The sequence below is a fragment of the Diadema setosum genome, chromosome 3 (assembly GCF_964275005.1).
Source record: "Diadema setosum chromosome 3, eeDiaSeto1, whole genome shotgun sequence".
NCBI classification, from domain to species: Eukaryota; Metazoa; Echinodermata; class Echinoidea; order Diadematoida; family Diadematidae; genus Diadema; species Diadema setosum.
In genome coordinates, this window is record NC_092687.1 from 1,549,420 (window position 1) to 1,566,377 (window position 16,958).

At 38.0% G+C, this 16,958-nt stretch overlaps 1 protein-coding gene and 1 pseudogene across 1 annotated transcript; both read left to right on the forward strand.

Moving 5' to 3' along the window:
* The first annotated feature begins 14 nt into the window (after positions 1 to 14).
* Positions 15 to 1,356, forward strand: LOC140226652 (uncharacterized; annotated as a pseudogene).
* A 143-nt stretch (positions 1,357 to 1,499) lies between these two features.
* Positions 1,500 to 2,754, forward strand: LOC140226653 (uncharacterized). The gene is given in 2 exon segments (XM_072307093.1): positions 1,500 to 2,450; positions 2,452 to 2,754. Coding segments are annotated over 2 exon segments (1,254 nt in total).
* The last annotated feature ends 14,204 nt before the right edge of the window (positions 2,755 to 16,958 follow it).

Genomic DNA, 16,958 nt, shown 5'->3' on the forward strand with positions numbered 1-16,958 from the left:
TCATCCATGCATCTATGAAAGGGCACCTAAACGTTGTTTCTCACCTATTAGACCATGGAGCTGATTTGAATGAAGTAGATAATAATGGTAACAGTTCGTTGCATTATGCAAGTTGGAGTGGACATCTCTTGGTTGCCAAAATCCTTGTCGACAGTGGAGCAGACGTGAATACTACCAGAAAAGCTGGTATTACACCTTAACATTTTGCAAGTGAAAACGGACATCTAGAAGTCGTAAGGTATCTTGTTGAACAAGGAGCTGATGTACATGCAGCTGATGTAAAGGGCTTCAATGCCTTCATTCTTGCATCACTCAAAGGGCACCAAAACATTGTTTCTTTCCTTTTGAACCACGGAGCTGATTTGAACGCAGTTGATAATAATGGTGACAGTTCGTTGCATTATGCAAGTGAGAATGGACATCTCTTGGTCGCCAAAATCCTTGTCGACAGTGAAGCAGACGTGAATACTACCAGTAAAGCTGGTATTACACCTTTACATTTTGCAAGTGAAAACGGACATCTAGAAGTCGTAAGGTATCTTGTTGAACAAGGAGCTGATGTACATGCAGCTGATGTAAAGGGCTTCAATGCCTTCATTCTTGCATCACTCAAAGGGCACCAAAACGTTGTTTCTCTCCTTTTGAACCACGGAGCTGATTTGAACGCAGTTGATAATAATGGTGACAGTTCGTTGCATTATGCAAGTGAGAATGGACATCTCTTGGTCGTCAAAATCCTTGTCGACAGTGGAGCAGACGTGAATACTACCAATAAAGCTGGTGTTACACCCTTATATCGTGCAAGTCAAAATGGACATCTAGAAGTCGTAAGCTATCTTGTTGAACAAGGAGCTGATGTACATGCAGCTAATGTAAAGGGCTTCAATGCCTTCATCCTTGCATCTATGAAAGGGCACCAAAACGTTGTTTCTTTCCTTTTGAACCACGGAGCTGATGTGAACGCAGCTAATATTAACGGTCACAGTTCGTTGCATTATGCAAGTGAGAATGGACATCTCTTGGTTGCCAAAACCCTTGTCGACAGTGGAGCAGACGTGAATACTACCAGTAAAGCTGGTGTTACACCTTTATATCGTGCAAGTGAAAATGGACATCTAGAAGTCGTAAGCTATCTTATTAAACAAGGAGCTGATGTACATGCAGCTGATGTAAAGGGCTTCAATGCCGTCATCCGTGCATCTGTGAAAGGGCACCAAAACGTTGTTCCTTTCCTTTTGAACCACGGAGCTGATTTGAATGAAGTAGATAAAAACGGTAACAGTTCGTTGCATTATGCAATTTGTCATGGACATCTCTTGGTTGCCAAAACCCTTGTCGACAGTGGAGCAGACGTGAATACTACCGGTAAAGATGGTATTACACCTTTACATCTGGCAAGTGAAAATGGACATCTAGAAGTCGTAAGTTATCTTGTTGAACAAGGAGCTGATGTACATGCAGCTGATGTAAAGGGCTTCAATGCCTTCATCCTTGCATCTATGAAAGGGCACCAAAACGTTGTTCCTTTCCTTTTGAACCACGGAGCTGATTTGAACGCAGTTGATAATAACGGTAACAGTTCGTTGCATTATGCAAGTGGGAATGGACATCTCTTGGTTGCCAAAATCCTTGTTGACAGTGGAGCAGACGTGAATACTACCAGTAAAGCTGGTGTTACATCCTTATATTGTGCAAGTGAAAATGGACATCTAGAAGTCGTAAGTTATCTCGTTGAACAAGGAGCTGATGTACATGCAGCTGATGAAAGTGGTTTAAATGCCTTCATCCATGCATCTATGACAGGGCACCTAAACGTTGTTTCTCACCTATTAGACCATGGAGCTGATTTGAATGCAGTAGACAATAACGGTCACAGTTCGTTGCATTATGCAATTTGTCATGGACATCTCTCGGTTGCCAAAAACCTTGTCGACAGTGGAGCAGACGTGAATACTACCGGTAAAGATGGTATTACACCTTTACATCTGGCAAGTGAAAATGGACATCTAGAAGTCGTAAGCTATCTTGTTGAACAAGGAGCTGATGTAAATGCAGCTGATAAAGATGGTTTAAATGCCTTCATTCTTGCATCTATGAATGGGCACCTAAACGTTGTTCCTTTCCTTTTGAACCACGGAGCTGATTTGAACGCAGTAGATAATTACGGTGACAGTTCGTTGCATTATGCAAGCGGGAATGGACATCTCTTGGTCGTCAAAATCCTTGTCGACAGTGGAGCAGACGTAAATACTACCAGTAAATCTGGTGTTACACCCTTATATCGTGCAAGCCAAAATGGACATCTAGAAGTCGTAAGTTATCTTTTTGAACAAGGAGCTGATGTACATGCAGCTGATAAAAATGGTTTAAATGCCCTCATCGCTGCATCTATGAAAGGGCACCAAAACATTGTCTCTTTTGTTTAGAATCACGGAGCTGATTTGAACGCAGCTAGATAATGCCGATGACAGTTCGTTGCATTATGCAAGTTTGAATGGACATCTCTTGGTTGCCAAAATCCTTGTCGACAGTGGAGCAGAAGTGAATACTAGAAGTAAAGATGGTATTACACCTATATATTGGACAAGTGAAAATGGACATCTAGAAGTCGTAATCTATCTTGTTGAACATGGTGCTGATGTACATGCAGCTGATGAAAATGGTTTAAATGCCTTCATCCATGCGTCTATGGAGGGACACCAAAACGTTGTTATTTTCCTTTTAACATGTTTAAACCACGGAACTCGGCAGTGATATGGAAACGAACGTAACCCAAAAATTTGGCATTTTCAGACATGAACATATGGCCCAATAAAATGCACTCTTTTTAATGAATTTTGTGAATGTCTCAAATCTCAAATTTTAACAATTTCAGAGATAAAAAACGTATCTCTCACATCTTTTCCACAACTGTGCCGTTTCCAGTTAGGCAAAACAGAGTAACCTGAGATACATATAGAAATGACAAAGAAAGCATTTTCGCTGTTACGGCAAATGAACGTATCTTTGCATACATTGTTTGTTATGGTGGTTCGGAAAGAAAAAGAAGGAAATCGCGACGCCAAAAGAACGTATGCCATCATAAAGCGCTTTGCCAGCACGGTAACAAAGAACGTATCATATGCTGGGTCCTCGCAACATACACCGCAATGTGCATGACTCGAATGAAGAGTTTAGGCGCAAGGCCTTCTTGCTGCATATCCATTTCAGCGGCCGCAGTGCCGTCTGCAACAGAGCTGCTACAGCTGCAGCAGAGTAACTGTAAGCGGACTGTCAGGCAAGCTTAGCTGTAGTGGTAAAGCCATGAAGCCATGCCCATCGTGCTACTTTGCAGAGGAATGGATATCCTCCAGATAACGACACTACCATAAAGGAAATCAGCGGTGAAACTGGTCTAAGTTTGATCGAGGTACCTTGGAAATTGACGTTTTGAAAGTAATGTGTCCAGTAGTTTCAGTACTAACACTAAAAGTTCGTACGCCATGATACCTCATTTTAAGAAAACACTGAGTAAAACGTTTAAGAAAGAAACCGAGAAAAGCTAAGAAAACTGGACCACTCGCACAGGAAACCCGTTCGAGCACATGTATCCCCCGAACCCGTCTCCCATTCTCCATCTGGATTACTTTTTAGGCAAGACTGTTGTAAAACATGACATGATCAGGGTGGTCTTTGACCCTGTAAAAGATAGAACAGTGAGGGAGCATTATCAGTAGGACTGGTGCAGGTGTATACATTTGACTATGATACATTTACATACCAAATTTGAAAAAAAAAAAATCTGTCAAGAAACAAGGTCAGCGTCGCACACACAAGCAGACCCTGTTAAGTTTACCTTTTCATGTATAAAGACGGAACAAGCAAGGGCGCCATCACCAAAAACAAAAGGCGTCTTTGTTTTACCATAACACACCATCATGCCAAATTTGAAGATGATCGAAGAAGAACTGCCGCCAGTAGAACGTTCAAAAGAGAATCACTGCGGCGGACGCGGACGCGGACGCAACGATGCCAAATCCATTGTATTCTCCAAACTCTGTTCGGGGGGTACAATAAAGAGCAAGCTTAGAGCTATGACAGCCTTGCCGTAAGATGTACTTGGCAAAACGTGGCGCATAACGTTAGTAATAATGGAAGGCTAGTAGCGATGTTGTAGGAAAACGGTAGACAGAAAGATGGGTCTGTCCTGAGGAGTCTTTAATCTTATTGACAATATAGCCTTCCTCCGGAGACGGGAGGGTTTAGCGAAGCCAGACGCAGTCTCCGCGGAATATATCCCCAACGACCAGATTCAGACCGATCTTTCGGTCAAGGAAAACGGGTAAACTGCATTACAGTATCCAGATACTTCTACTACTACTTCTATTCTTTTGTAGTACTAAGTACATCAACACTGACTCTCATTAGTATATTTACAAAGATCATATCAAGAACACCCGATTAAGGGAAAGATTGATGTTATACGCCTTGACGTCTTCGACCGCAAATTCAACCTACGTCTAAGAGTCTAGAGAGTAACACAACTCTAGTAGACAGTAGATTCGTCCACAAACTAATGACAGTAAAGGTCGATACTGATGAATTCAATTTAGCCTCAAGTGATAAGATAAACTGAAGGCAGACAATATAGTCTCTTATAACGACATTGACACCATGGCAAGGAAACGGAAGGACAAAAGTAATCTTTGGTTTACAACTTTGTTTCAACATAGGTATCTTTTTTTTTGTCCCCGCCGAACGAGTTCGAGCAGGGGACTATGAAACGGGCTCCGTACGTGTGTGTGTCCGTGTGTGTGTGTGTCCGTGTGTACGTCCGTGTGTGATCAAAAAGTTCAAATTGCTACTTCTCTGTCATTTATGAGCCAATTTTGATTCTGTTGCTTTATACGATAGCACTACATGGGGGCTTGTGCCGAAAGGGTGGGTTGGGTGGTGGCGCGTCTCGTTAATGGGAACACCACCCTTCGTCCAAAGCCCCCCCCCCCCCCCCCGGTTTTGCCGAAAGGGTGCGTTGGGAGCGTTGGGTCGCGTCGCGTTGACTGGAACCCCACCCTTCGTCCAAAGCCCCCCCGGTTTTGCCGAAAGGGTGCGTTGGTACTTTTTCTCAGAATGTAATATTAAAAGACGAGTTTTGAATTTATATTTAACCTTCAAACAACCATTTCAAAGAGGCTATCGTCCGGATCGGTTTACACTCTACAATTGTGTATTACCACTTGGTCTACAGCCAGTTGGTCTAATAGACTGTTTAATATCAGTTGGTCTAATAACCAGTTGGTCTAGTCATCATTTCGTCCAATAACTGTTTGGTCTAATAACAACTGTTATTTGGTTTAATTACTATTTGGTCTACAGTCAATTCGTCTAATAATAGCCATTTGGTCTATTTTTGGTCTAACACCAATGCATATCATCAAATACCGATTTGGTCTATTATGAGTTGGTCTAATTCCATTTCGTCTAATCATCAAATGGTCTAAAATAAAACCAAATTTGTCCAATATAAATTTGGTGTACAAATCATTAATTTTGGTCCATTGCCCATAAAATTTGGTCAAGCCTCGGTTTAGTCTACACCCATTTAGTCTAATAACCATTGATCTTATTGTCATTTGGTCTAATAGCCAGCCTCCTGGTCTAATCAGGTACCATTTGGTTCAATCATCGTTTCGTCTATATGACCAACTGGGCTATTTTTTTTTTTTGGGGGGGGGGGGTGGGCCCTTTTTATTGATGTGTACACCAAATTTATATTGAACAAATTTGGTTTTATTTTAGACCATTAACATTTTGATGATTTTTGACGAAATGGAATTAGACCAACTCATAATAGACCAAAAATAGACCAAATGGCTATTATTAGACGAATTGACTGTAGACCACATAGTAATTAAACCAAATAATAATTAGACCAAACAGTAATTGGACGAAATGATGACTAGACCAACTGGTTATTAGACCAACTGATATTTAAACAGTCTATTAGACCAGCTGGCTGTAGACCAAGTAGTAATAGAGTGTAAACCGATCCGGACGATAGCCTCTTTGAAATGGTTGTTTGAAGGTTAAATATAAATTCAAAACTCGTCTTTTAATATTACATGAGAAAAAGTACCAACGCACCCTTTCGGCAAAACCGGGGGGGGGGGCTTTGGACGAAGGGTGGGGTTCCAGTCAACGCGACGCGACCCAGCGCTCCCAACGCAACCTTTCGGCAAAACCGGGGGGGCTTTGGACGAAGGGTGGTGTTCCCATTAACGCGACGCGCCACCACCCAACCCACCCTTTCGGCACAAGCCCTACATGGGAGCTTTGAAACTCCTTCACAGAATTTCAGTTGTGACCTTTGACCTTGACCTTTGACCTATATTATACATTTGCTACAAAATGCTACTCCTTCGCCATTTCTAACCCGATTTCGATTCCGTTTGCTTTATGTGATGGCACTAGGTGAGGGCTTCAGAACTTCTACACAGAATTTTGACCTTTGACTTCTTTGACTTTTGACCTTGATTTTTGATCTGTATTGTACATTTTGCTACAAAATGCTACTCCTTCGCCATTTCTAACCCGATTTCGATTCCGTTTGCTTTATGTGATGGCACTAGGTGAGGGCTTCAAAACTTCTACACATAATTTTGACCTTTGACGTCTTTGACCTTTGACCTTGATTTTTGACCTATATTGTACATTTTACTACAAAATGCTACTCCTTCGCCATTTCTAACCCGATTTCGATTCTGTTTGCTTTGTGATGGCACTAGGTGAGGGCTTCAAAACCTCTACAAAGAATTTTGACCTCTGACCTTTGACCTTGATTTTTGACCTGTATTGTACATTTTGCTACAAAATGCTACTCCTTCGCCAGTTCCAACCCGATTTCGATTCCGTTTGCTTTATGTGATGGCACTAGATGAGGGCTTTAATAACAAAATACTAAAGTAATACATAATATGACCCGCTACAACAAAAGGATCCTAAAGTCGCTGACTGCTTGGCCGAGAAAATAGAGTTTGAATTCACATCATCAAAATTGGTCAAAACAGTCGGATTTCTGCTTTTGCCGTAATTTTGTAGTCTAATGTTTTGTCTATCATCTGCCGAAATTTCGAAGCTTAATGATCAAAGGAAAGGCAAGAAATCAGCGTTTTTCTGGGCCATGATTTTGCGACTTTCAATGTAACAGAATTGTGTCCGAAGATTTAGATTTAACGTCGCAGCTAGACTCCGCTCCTAGCAACGAGGGAATGATCTTATTGGTCAGTGCGTGGCATCCTGATTACTGATTGGTCGTGCGTAGACCGCTGGCGCTAAGCTTGAATGAACATCGCGTAGGTCGCTATGAGCATACCTTCTATTGTCAAGCGGTGAAAACTGTCTTGCCTCCCCTTGATTATGATAGCGTCGGAAGGAGAACTTTGAAGGCGTTTTTTTCTCGAAACTCTGATTTCCACAACCACTTGACATGCGCTAATAAAATCATCGATATCTCCGCAACCAAGTACTTTTATGAGTTGTGTTATATATGGAATTAATGTAGAAGAGTAAGGGAAAAATATCATGCCATTTTCAGAAAATTGCCCTCCCCCGACTTTACGATCCTTTTGTCGTAGCGGGTCACATGTATCTTTAGCTGCAACAAACTCATTGATGCCAGTGCAAAGATTTAAACTTCCGGCGGGGACATATATTACGCACCGCGTAATTTCTATTTTTTCTTGTTTTCTTTGATCTTGTTTTACAGTTCTTTAAAAGGATAAAGAATGTGATTGTGTTGTTTTTATACGTACGGGAGTTTAGTCACTTTAAATTATCCTAAAAGTTAATCACATGCATTTGGACTGTGTAACTGTTAACTGTGGAGGCCTGATTTGTTTTCTTTTCTTTTCTACGATATCAGTTAGCTGTAGATATCCCTTAAAACCATAATTTCAAATTTTGTTTTACTTTCTTTTTATTCTTATACGATATTTTGCATTGTAGACCCTATAGTTTTCTATTTCACATTCTTAACACTTGACAAATAATCGAATGATTTCTGTAAATGATGTTGTCTTGAAAAACAGATATACCCACATATTGTATTTACCTATAAAATTTTCAACAGATGTAAATTAGTGTCTGCGTCATCATTTCTATCATGTCTTTCTCAAAGTTATTCTATAGAGAGAATGTTTGTTCGTCTGACAAGTCTGTGTTTTGTTTGAGTACTTGTGTGTTTATGTGTATGTGTATGAGTTTTTAAGGTACATCTAAAAACGTTAAACTTGGATTCTAAATCATCTTTATTTATTTCTTCAAAGAATTAAGGTTTATTATTGTTAGAGGTTTTGAACAATCAACCAAACATTACCAACATTATAACAAAATAACAAAGCACACAGAATTTTTCTTTCTGTTTGAATTCTGCAATCTCAATGAAAACTATTCAGATGAACCAAATCAAAAAAAAGAAGAAGAAATTAGAATAGGAGTCTCAGTTTTAACATATATATGATTTGAAATGCGTGTATGCGTCTGTGAAATGAAGTGCGTGTACAGATGTCTATAAAAAAAACTATACCCATTTCATCTTTTTTATTATTTTTTATTTGACCAATTCTCATGCAGTCATATATTTATGGTGCCACTCATGCATCAGATTGATACCTTAAATTGTCATACAAATATATATATATTTCAATTTCATCTCCTTTGCATGAAAAAATAATGTAATGAAATCTATTCCCAAGACTTTACGCAAACTCGTAGGTTAGTCATCAATATTGATCCAAAGCCATTTGTAACAATAACAACATCATGAATAGTCAACAAAATGTAATCATGTTTCCAGCGAGAACTCATACATCAAGAAAAAAAAACAAATAAGTAAGGACAACCAAAAAGATTAAAATATCAATATTTATGTTGTTATTAAAATTAAGTTGATCTACTTTTATTACATACCGATTCCTTTTAGAAAAAAAAAGTAAAAAAAAAATGTTCAAGTGCATCAATTCTTTTGCAGTCGACTATAAATTGACATTCTTTTTATATGTATTTTTGAAAGCATACAACAGGACTTTTATTATCATATTTAAAAAAAAAAATGGTTAAACTGTATTAGTGATAAAGATTGTTGCTATTGAGTCGAGATAAGTCGTTTTGCCTTACTATTGCAGATAGGTGAGTTGCAGCGCCGGTATTTGTAAGTCAAGATACGTTCTTTTGACATACTGAAGTGGCTTCGCGGGAGAATGCTTTCGCATCGTAAGCCGGGTTACGTGTTTGCCTCATTGATAAATTGCCGAGTGAGGATAATGGTGCAAAATAAAGAAAGGATTCGCTTTTTTGGCAAACTAGAATTACTCATCAGCACAGTGCTCTGATTTGGTAAAGGCTGTATCTATTCTAAATATGGCAATTGCTCTGAAACGACAAGTGTTGTGTTCTTTTTCTGAAATTTTGTGGAGATACTCTTTATCAGTACCTTACAGAGTCTGTTGCTTATAAATTGCCATACTCCGATGACGGAAAAATAGGGACAAATTAAATTTTCAAACTCGTTTTTCTCAGAACATGAGATTTCAGGTTACTTTTTTTTTCTTTTTTCTTTTTTTTTTCCCTTATCACGGCCGAGCTGACTTAAACTCAGTAGATAATGACAGGTATAGTCCGTTGCATTCTGCACGTGGTAATTGGACATCTCTTGGTTGACAAGATCCTTGTCGACAAAGGAGCAGACGTGAATTCTACCACTAATGTTGTTATTACACCCTTATACTATACAAGTCAAGAAGGACATTTAGAAGGAGGCCGTAATCTGGCAGAACTCCCTAAGTCGATTTTAGTGAAATTTCCGATTTTGAGTGTTTTGCGTGGTTTTCTTTTCTCATGTTCTTTAAAGTGGGCCATAAAAAATGATGTGATTCGGTACAGAAAGTTATTTTTAGAAAATGCTTTTGGCAAAATTTGTAAGGAGAGAGAGGGCGATTAATCTCTGAGAGGGTCAGAGGATGTCAATCGTAGAGGATCTGACTGCCCGGAACAAGAAACTCCTCAGTGAGGCAAGGGCAAATGAAAAAGTTGAACAGGCATGGAGCAGAGACGATCGCATCTACGTGCTGCTGAAAAGAACAAACAACCAAACAAGACTGGTCCACAATACAAATGACATCAAAAAGCTGTGACTTTTAACATGCATGGTATAACTATCAAGTCTCAACCATCTTATCTCCTGGTGGAGTTCTAACTTTATCTCCTGCATACTCAAAGACTTTTGAACTCCTTTTGGCACTTTAATTGATGTGATTTTTGTGTTTTACTAAATTTTGTACTTGATTTTTTCACCTTTATTTAAGTATAGTGTTCTTGAAAGAACCCTAATGTGTGTTTTTCTTGAGATGTCTCTGTGTGTATATATTTCAATTTCATCAGGGAGGTGCTAGAGAAGGAGAGGCAACTATACTGCTCTCCTTTGAAGTCATGCGCGGCGCCGCCGAGAAGTTATGCGTTCAACTACAGGTGTTACCCATGTGCTTTGACAAAAGAGAGCATCAATAATCGGGACTAGCGCTCTCACATCTAGAAATACTTGCCCCTACTGCTCTCTCTTTCAATGTGATGGCAACAATGAATTTGTGTAACTTGAATTGGAGCAGCGAACCAAAATGCAGTGTCAAACTAACAATTTTAACAGCAAATAGTTTAAAAGCACTCTGGAATGCGCTTTAGCGGAGTACTGTATTTGAAAGATCAAAATATCCCATATTAAAAGATTAAAAAACTAACATGCACAAATATGCGCATTATAGAAAAATATTAGGTTTTTAAGAGGGCCTAATTTTCATTTCATTTTGATTTGCGCATTACGAAGAAACTAGAAATACATGTTTATAATATTGAATTCTTTCCTAAACTATTCTAAATCAATTCGAGTAGACATTTCTACTTCATTTAAAATTTTACGGTGAAATAGAAATTGTAATTCAACGAAAGGTGAAATGCGTTCTTCGTCTCCCAACTTCGTCTTGCAAACCAGAGCGGCGCCGAGCATGACTTCAAAGCGTAATGGAATGCTAGACATCCCATTGTAACGCCTTGAACCCAAACATGCGTGTGCATGAATTACGAAGAGTTGCCACTCCATCTCTGTAACACCTCCCTGATTTCATCCATGCTTTTCTCAAAACTTGCAAAATTAAGACATAATTGTGTGCAATTATAGCATTTATCAATACTGATTGCAATGAATTCCATCGATGCTGAATATTTGACATGTAACTGTGTTAACATTCAAAATAAGTGATACACTTGAAAACATAGATCAAGATATTCACTTCTTATCCAATTCATACAAATGTTACACTCCATGTGAATTTAATCTGAAGTTTGATGACAGATCTGGTCTTTGCTTAATACATTTCAACGAACGAAGTTTGCAGAAAAACTTTGATAGCATTCATGATTTTTTTTTATCATCACTTAATCATTTTTTTCTGTTTTAGCAATATCTGAAACTTGGATAGTTGATACTGCTATAATCTCGTATAAACTGCAAGGATATACTTTTATAAATTCAAATAGGTATTCTGAGAAAGGGGGTGGGGTAGCATTTTTCATTTTGGATTGTATTAGATTTAAGACCAGAATTGATGTCCTTCAAACTGAAGAAGAGAAGGCTTGCTGTGAATATCTTTTTGTTGATTTTGAGTGCAGAAACAACAACTCAACTGTCGGTGTGATATAAAGAAAACCTGGAGATAACATAGATTTGTTATTTGATTTTTATAACAGAGTTTTTCGTATCATTTAAAATGAACGCAGAAATGTATATACAGGGTGGCCCAAAAAGAACGGAACGCCTAAGATATTTAATTTCAGCAATATCGTTGCAAATAATATGCCATCATGTCGCATACTATTAGAAAGGCCATTCTTTTTCCAATAGAATGACACCAAGCTGTTTAATTTCAGTTAATGCGTTACGATTTTAGGCCCATTTTTGTCAACCCTTGCAATTTTCAAAATGTGATCATTTTACACTCTCAGAGATACAGAAACCAGTGAGAATTCGGCTTACCGTAGAACCAGTAGCGTTCGCAATGTGCGGAATGTGGGGCGGACAGTGTTATTGTCGTCGGGTCGTGTCATTCACAATGGTAACGGACAATGACAGCCACATTCCACACGTTGTGAACGTTACTGCTTCTATGGCAAGCCGAATTCTCGCTGATTTCAAGTTCAAGTTCAAGTTCAAGTTCAAGTTCAAGTTCGAATTTATTCGTTTTTCCCACAATAAAGTCATACAAACATAAATCTCACTATCTTGAGTGACAGAAACAATGCGTGTAAATTCATACAAAGAAAACAACAATAATGGGTAAAACTAACAGTATCAATACATTGCAATTGTTGCAGAGGTGTCTCTGAGAGTGCAAAATGATCACATTTTGAAAATTGCAAGGGTTGACAAAAAATGGTCCTAAAATCGCAACGCATTAACTGAAATTAAAGAGCTTGGTGTCATTCTCTTGGAAAAAGAATGGCCTTTCTACCAGTACGCAAAATAATGACACATTTGCAACGGTATTGTTGAAATCAAAGATCTTAAGCGGTCAGTTCTTTCTGGGCCACCATGTATATCTTAGGTGATTTTAATATAAATTTATTGGGAATTTCGTAAAGCTCAAGAAGCCAGCTGTTTTATATATTCCAACTCATGTTACGGTTTGATCCCTTTAATTGATACCCCTAGACGTATAACGAGGAATAGTGAGACACTTATTGATCATATTTTCACCAATGTTATTTGTTCTGAGTTGGATTGTGGCAGTTTTTTATGCTAATGTCACTAATCATTTACCAGTTTTTATGTTATTGCAAATACAACAAAATTAAAACATGAGAAAGACCTAAGGAGAAAATTAATCGGAAAATATCAGATGAAGGTTTGAAAAAGGTAAAACAAGAACTGAATGATTTAGATTCGTTTTCTGTATATCCAACTCCTGATGCAAATGAATCTTATGATATATTTTTGTTTATGTTAATTTCAGTTGTAGATAGAATTTTGCCTTTGCAGAAAAGTAATTCCGTAAGAGTAAAATAATGAAACCATGGATCACCCCAAAGATATGATATATAAAGAAAAAACATAAATTGTATAAGATATGTTTGAATGAAAGGAAATAGAAAATTTATAGAAATAAAGTAAACAGTTGTTTACGTCATGCTAAAACAAAAATTATTTTTACAGAATGGTAAATAATAAAAATGATAACAAAGGTACTTGGTCAATGATTAATGATATTTTAGATTTTAGCATAAGATTCACCTTTAACTGCAATTAATCATGGTGTCCCTCCATGTTCTATTTTGTTTTCTTTGCTTTTTTTATTTACATTAATGATATAATCAATTCTTCTGCAAATTTTAATTGTAGATGATACCATTTTATTTTACACCAAATCTGGAACTGCAAATTTGAAGGATGATATTGAGTTTGAGTTAGAAAAAGTTAGTAACCGGTTTAAAAGTTATAAGTGAATTGTTATTCTTTAGAAAACTAGTTTTGTAATGTTTTATGATAAATTTAGTAAGATTGATGATGTAATTGAGAATATTGAAATTTCGGTTGATTCACTTTGTATTGAAAGGTTACAGAGTGTTAAACTTCTTGGTGTTTATACCGTGTGTCAGAAGTATTGTCACCCTCTGACGCAGAAAAATCTTCATCATGTTATTACTCATCTCCTGATTTGAATTTTTGAAAGATTTATTGCTTATATTTACTTTCAATGATTTTTCAATAGGAAGTAATTAGTAATTTACCTTTGACAGCACTTTCCTACTGAAAATTGTTTCTCTTTCATCATTGCTGTAATTAGTGGTTTATCCGTCTGACCAAGTTTACAGGGCCTATCTGACCGTCTCCTGGTTTTCTGTCCAAGTCCAGGATTTCTATTGCATCAACGTTACACCCATCTGACACTCCTTCCAAGAAGTTTTGCAATTTCTTTATTAGTTTTCCCATCCTTTCTCCAACAGATAACCTTCTTCCTTTCCATTTCGGTACTTTCCTTCCCCTTCTTTCCTCCCCGCACATTCCCATCGTGGCTATGACTGGCCGCCATTTTTAAAAGGCTCTGAGGTTCCAGGCATTCAAATTTGCCCCCACTCACACGACACGCTGTAGCTCGGCCTACACAAAACAGATTGTGCAGAGCTATACAGGGCTCACACGGGTAAATAATTCCCCATAGAAACGTGTGTTAAAATTCAAATTTCAAAAAATTCTGTAAAATAGCTGGGAGAAATGAGGTGTTTCATCTTCACTAACCTGAATAAGTGAGATATTACCTTTCATCCATCAGATTTCCAGGGTGGGTTGTTCTGCTCTAATTCTGTCCAGAGGTCCGCAAAGCCAGACTACGAGTTCTTGTCACTCAAAAAATCACCTATTTTCCGTACACGTACCCAATGAAATATAGTCCCCTCAAATTCCATCAGAAAAGCTTTCATCTTCCAACCAAAATGCAGTTTGTAGAGGAATTCATACTCAATATCTACAGCTATTCAGTTTTTTGCCAAACTACATCATTGATTTTTAATTAATTTTTTTCTTCATTTATTTTGGTATCTTTGGTACGAATTTGTGAAGGGGTCTGGGACAGTCCATTTTATTTACAGGTGTGAGCCCTATAGTGGAGGTCATATTTCTTATTTGACTTTTAAACATCATAAATGTGTTTTTTATGATATTTGTCCCTACATCATATGAGAAATTACACTTTCAAGGATTATAAAGCTTCTCAAAGGGACACTTTTAGAAAATCATGCCCTTTAGGCTTTTTTTTTCAATAAATCTTGCAGTTTTGATCAGTTCTTCATAAGATGAATACATAGATCCAGGCAGTTATCCTTGATTGTGGGGGTGTCATCATCACCTTATAGCCTACAAAGTACTTGATAAGACTTTATTTTGTCAAACAGACTAACTTTATGTATTTTGAGCTGTTTCAGTGGTAGCCAAAACAAAGAAATACATTAAAATAACACAGTCATTCAAAGTTGTGTGATACTGATGACTGACTGCTACGTACTAAGATCTAGTGACAAGGGCATAATATTAAGAAAAGAAATAGTAACAAGGCAGAGTTGGGGGGGAGTAGAGGAGAGAGGTAGAGAGAGGGGGTAGGGAGGGGAAGGGGAGGGAGGAAGAGATCTGACACAATACAAGATACACAATACAAGAATAACACAGTCATTCAAAGTTGTGTTCTACTGATGACTGCTATTTATTAAGATATAGTACCACAAGAACATAATATTAAGAAAAGAAATCGTAGCAAGGGAGAGTGGGGGGGAGTAGAGGAGAGAGGTAGAGAGAGACAGGGGGAGGGTAGGGAGCAGAAGGGGGAGGGAGGAAGAGATCTGACACAATACAAGATTCACAATACAAGAAGTCATTCAAAGTTGTGTGATGCTGATGACTGCTCTTTACTAAGATCTAGTACCACAAGAACATAATATTAAGAAAAGAAATTGTAGCAAGATAGAGTTGGGAGGGGGAGTAGAGGAGAGAGGTAGAGGGGGGGAGTAGGGATTAGAAGGGGGAGGGAGGAAGAGAGATCTGACACAATACAAGATCAACATAAACCAGCAGAGCTTGTATGGGATGAATACTTCCCATAGACTTCCATGTATTGCGTGCATTCTCTATAGGGCTCACACGGGTAAATAATTCCCCATAGAGACGTGTGTTAAAATTCAAATTTCAAAAAATTCTGTAAAATAACTGGGAGAAATGAGGTGTTTCATCTTCACTAACCTGAATAAGTGAGATATTACCTTTCATCCATCAGATTTCCAGGGTGGGTTGTTCTGCTCTAATTCTGTCCAGGGGTCCGCAAAGCCAGACTACGAGTTCTTGTCACTCAAAAAATCACCTATTTTCCGTACACGTACCCAATGAAATATAGTCCCCTCAAATTCCATCAGAAAAGCTTTCATCTTCCAACCAAAATGCAGTTTGTAGAGGAATTCATACTCAATATCTACAGCTATTCAGTTTTTTGCCAAACTACATCATTGATTTTTAATTAATTTTTTTCTTCATTTATTTTGGCATCTTTGGTACGAATTTGTGAAGGGGTCTGGGACAGTCCATTTTATTTACAGGTGTGAGCCCTATAGTGGAGGTCATATTTCTTATTTGACTTTTAAACATCATAAATGTGTTTTTTATGATATTTGTCCCTACATCATATGAGAAATTACACTTTCAAGGATTATAAAGCTTCTCAAAGGGACACTTTTAGAAAATCATGCCCTTTAGGCTTTTTTTTTTTCAATAAATCTTGCAGTTTTGATCAGTTCTTCATAAGATGAATACATAGATCCAGGCAGTTATCCTTGATTGTGGGGGTGTCATCATCACCTTATAGCCTACAAAGTACTTGATAAGACTTTATTTTGTCAAACAGACTAACTTTATGTATTTTGAGCTGTTTCAGTGGTAGCCAAAACAAAGAAATACATTAAAATAACACAGTCATTCAAAGTTGTGTGATACTGATGACTGACTGCTACGTACTAAGATCTAGTGACAAGGGCATAATATTAAGAAAAGAAATAGTAGCAAGGCAGAGTTGGGGGGGAGTAGAGGAGAGAGGTAGAGAGAGGGGGTAGGGAGGGGAAGGGGAGGGAGGAAGAGATCTGACACAATACAAGATACACAATACAAGAATAACACAGTCATTCAAAGTTGTGTTCTACTGATGACTGCTATTTATTAAGATATAGTACCACAAGAACATAATATTAAGAAAAGAAATCGTAGCAAGGGAGAGTGGGGGGGGGGAGTAGAGGAGAGAGGTAGAGAGAGACAGGGGGAGGGTAGGGAGCAGAAGGGGGAGGGAGGAAGAGATCTGACACAATACAAGATTCACAATACAAGAAGTCATTCAAAGTTGTGT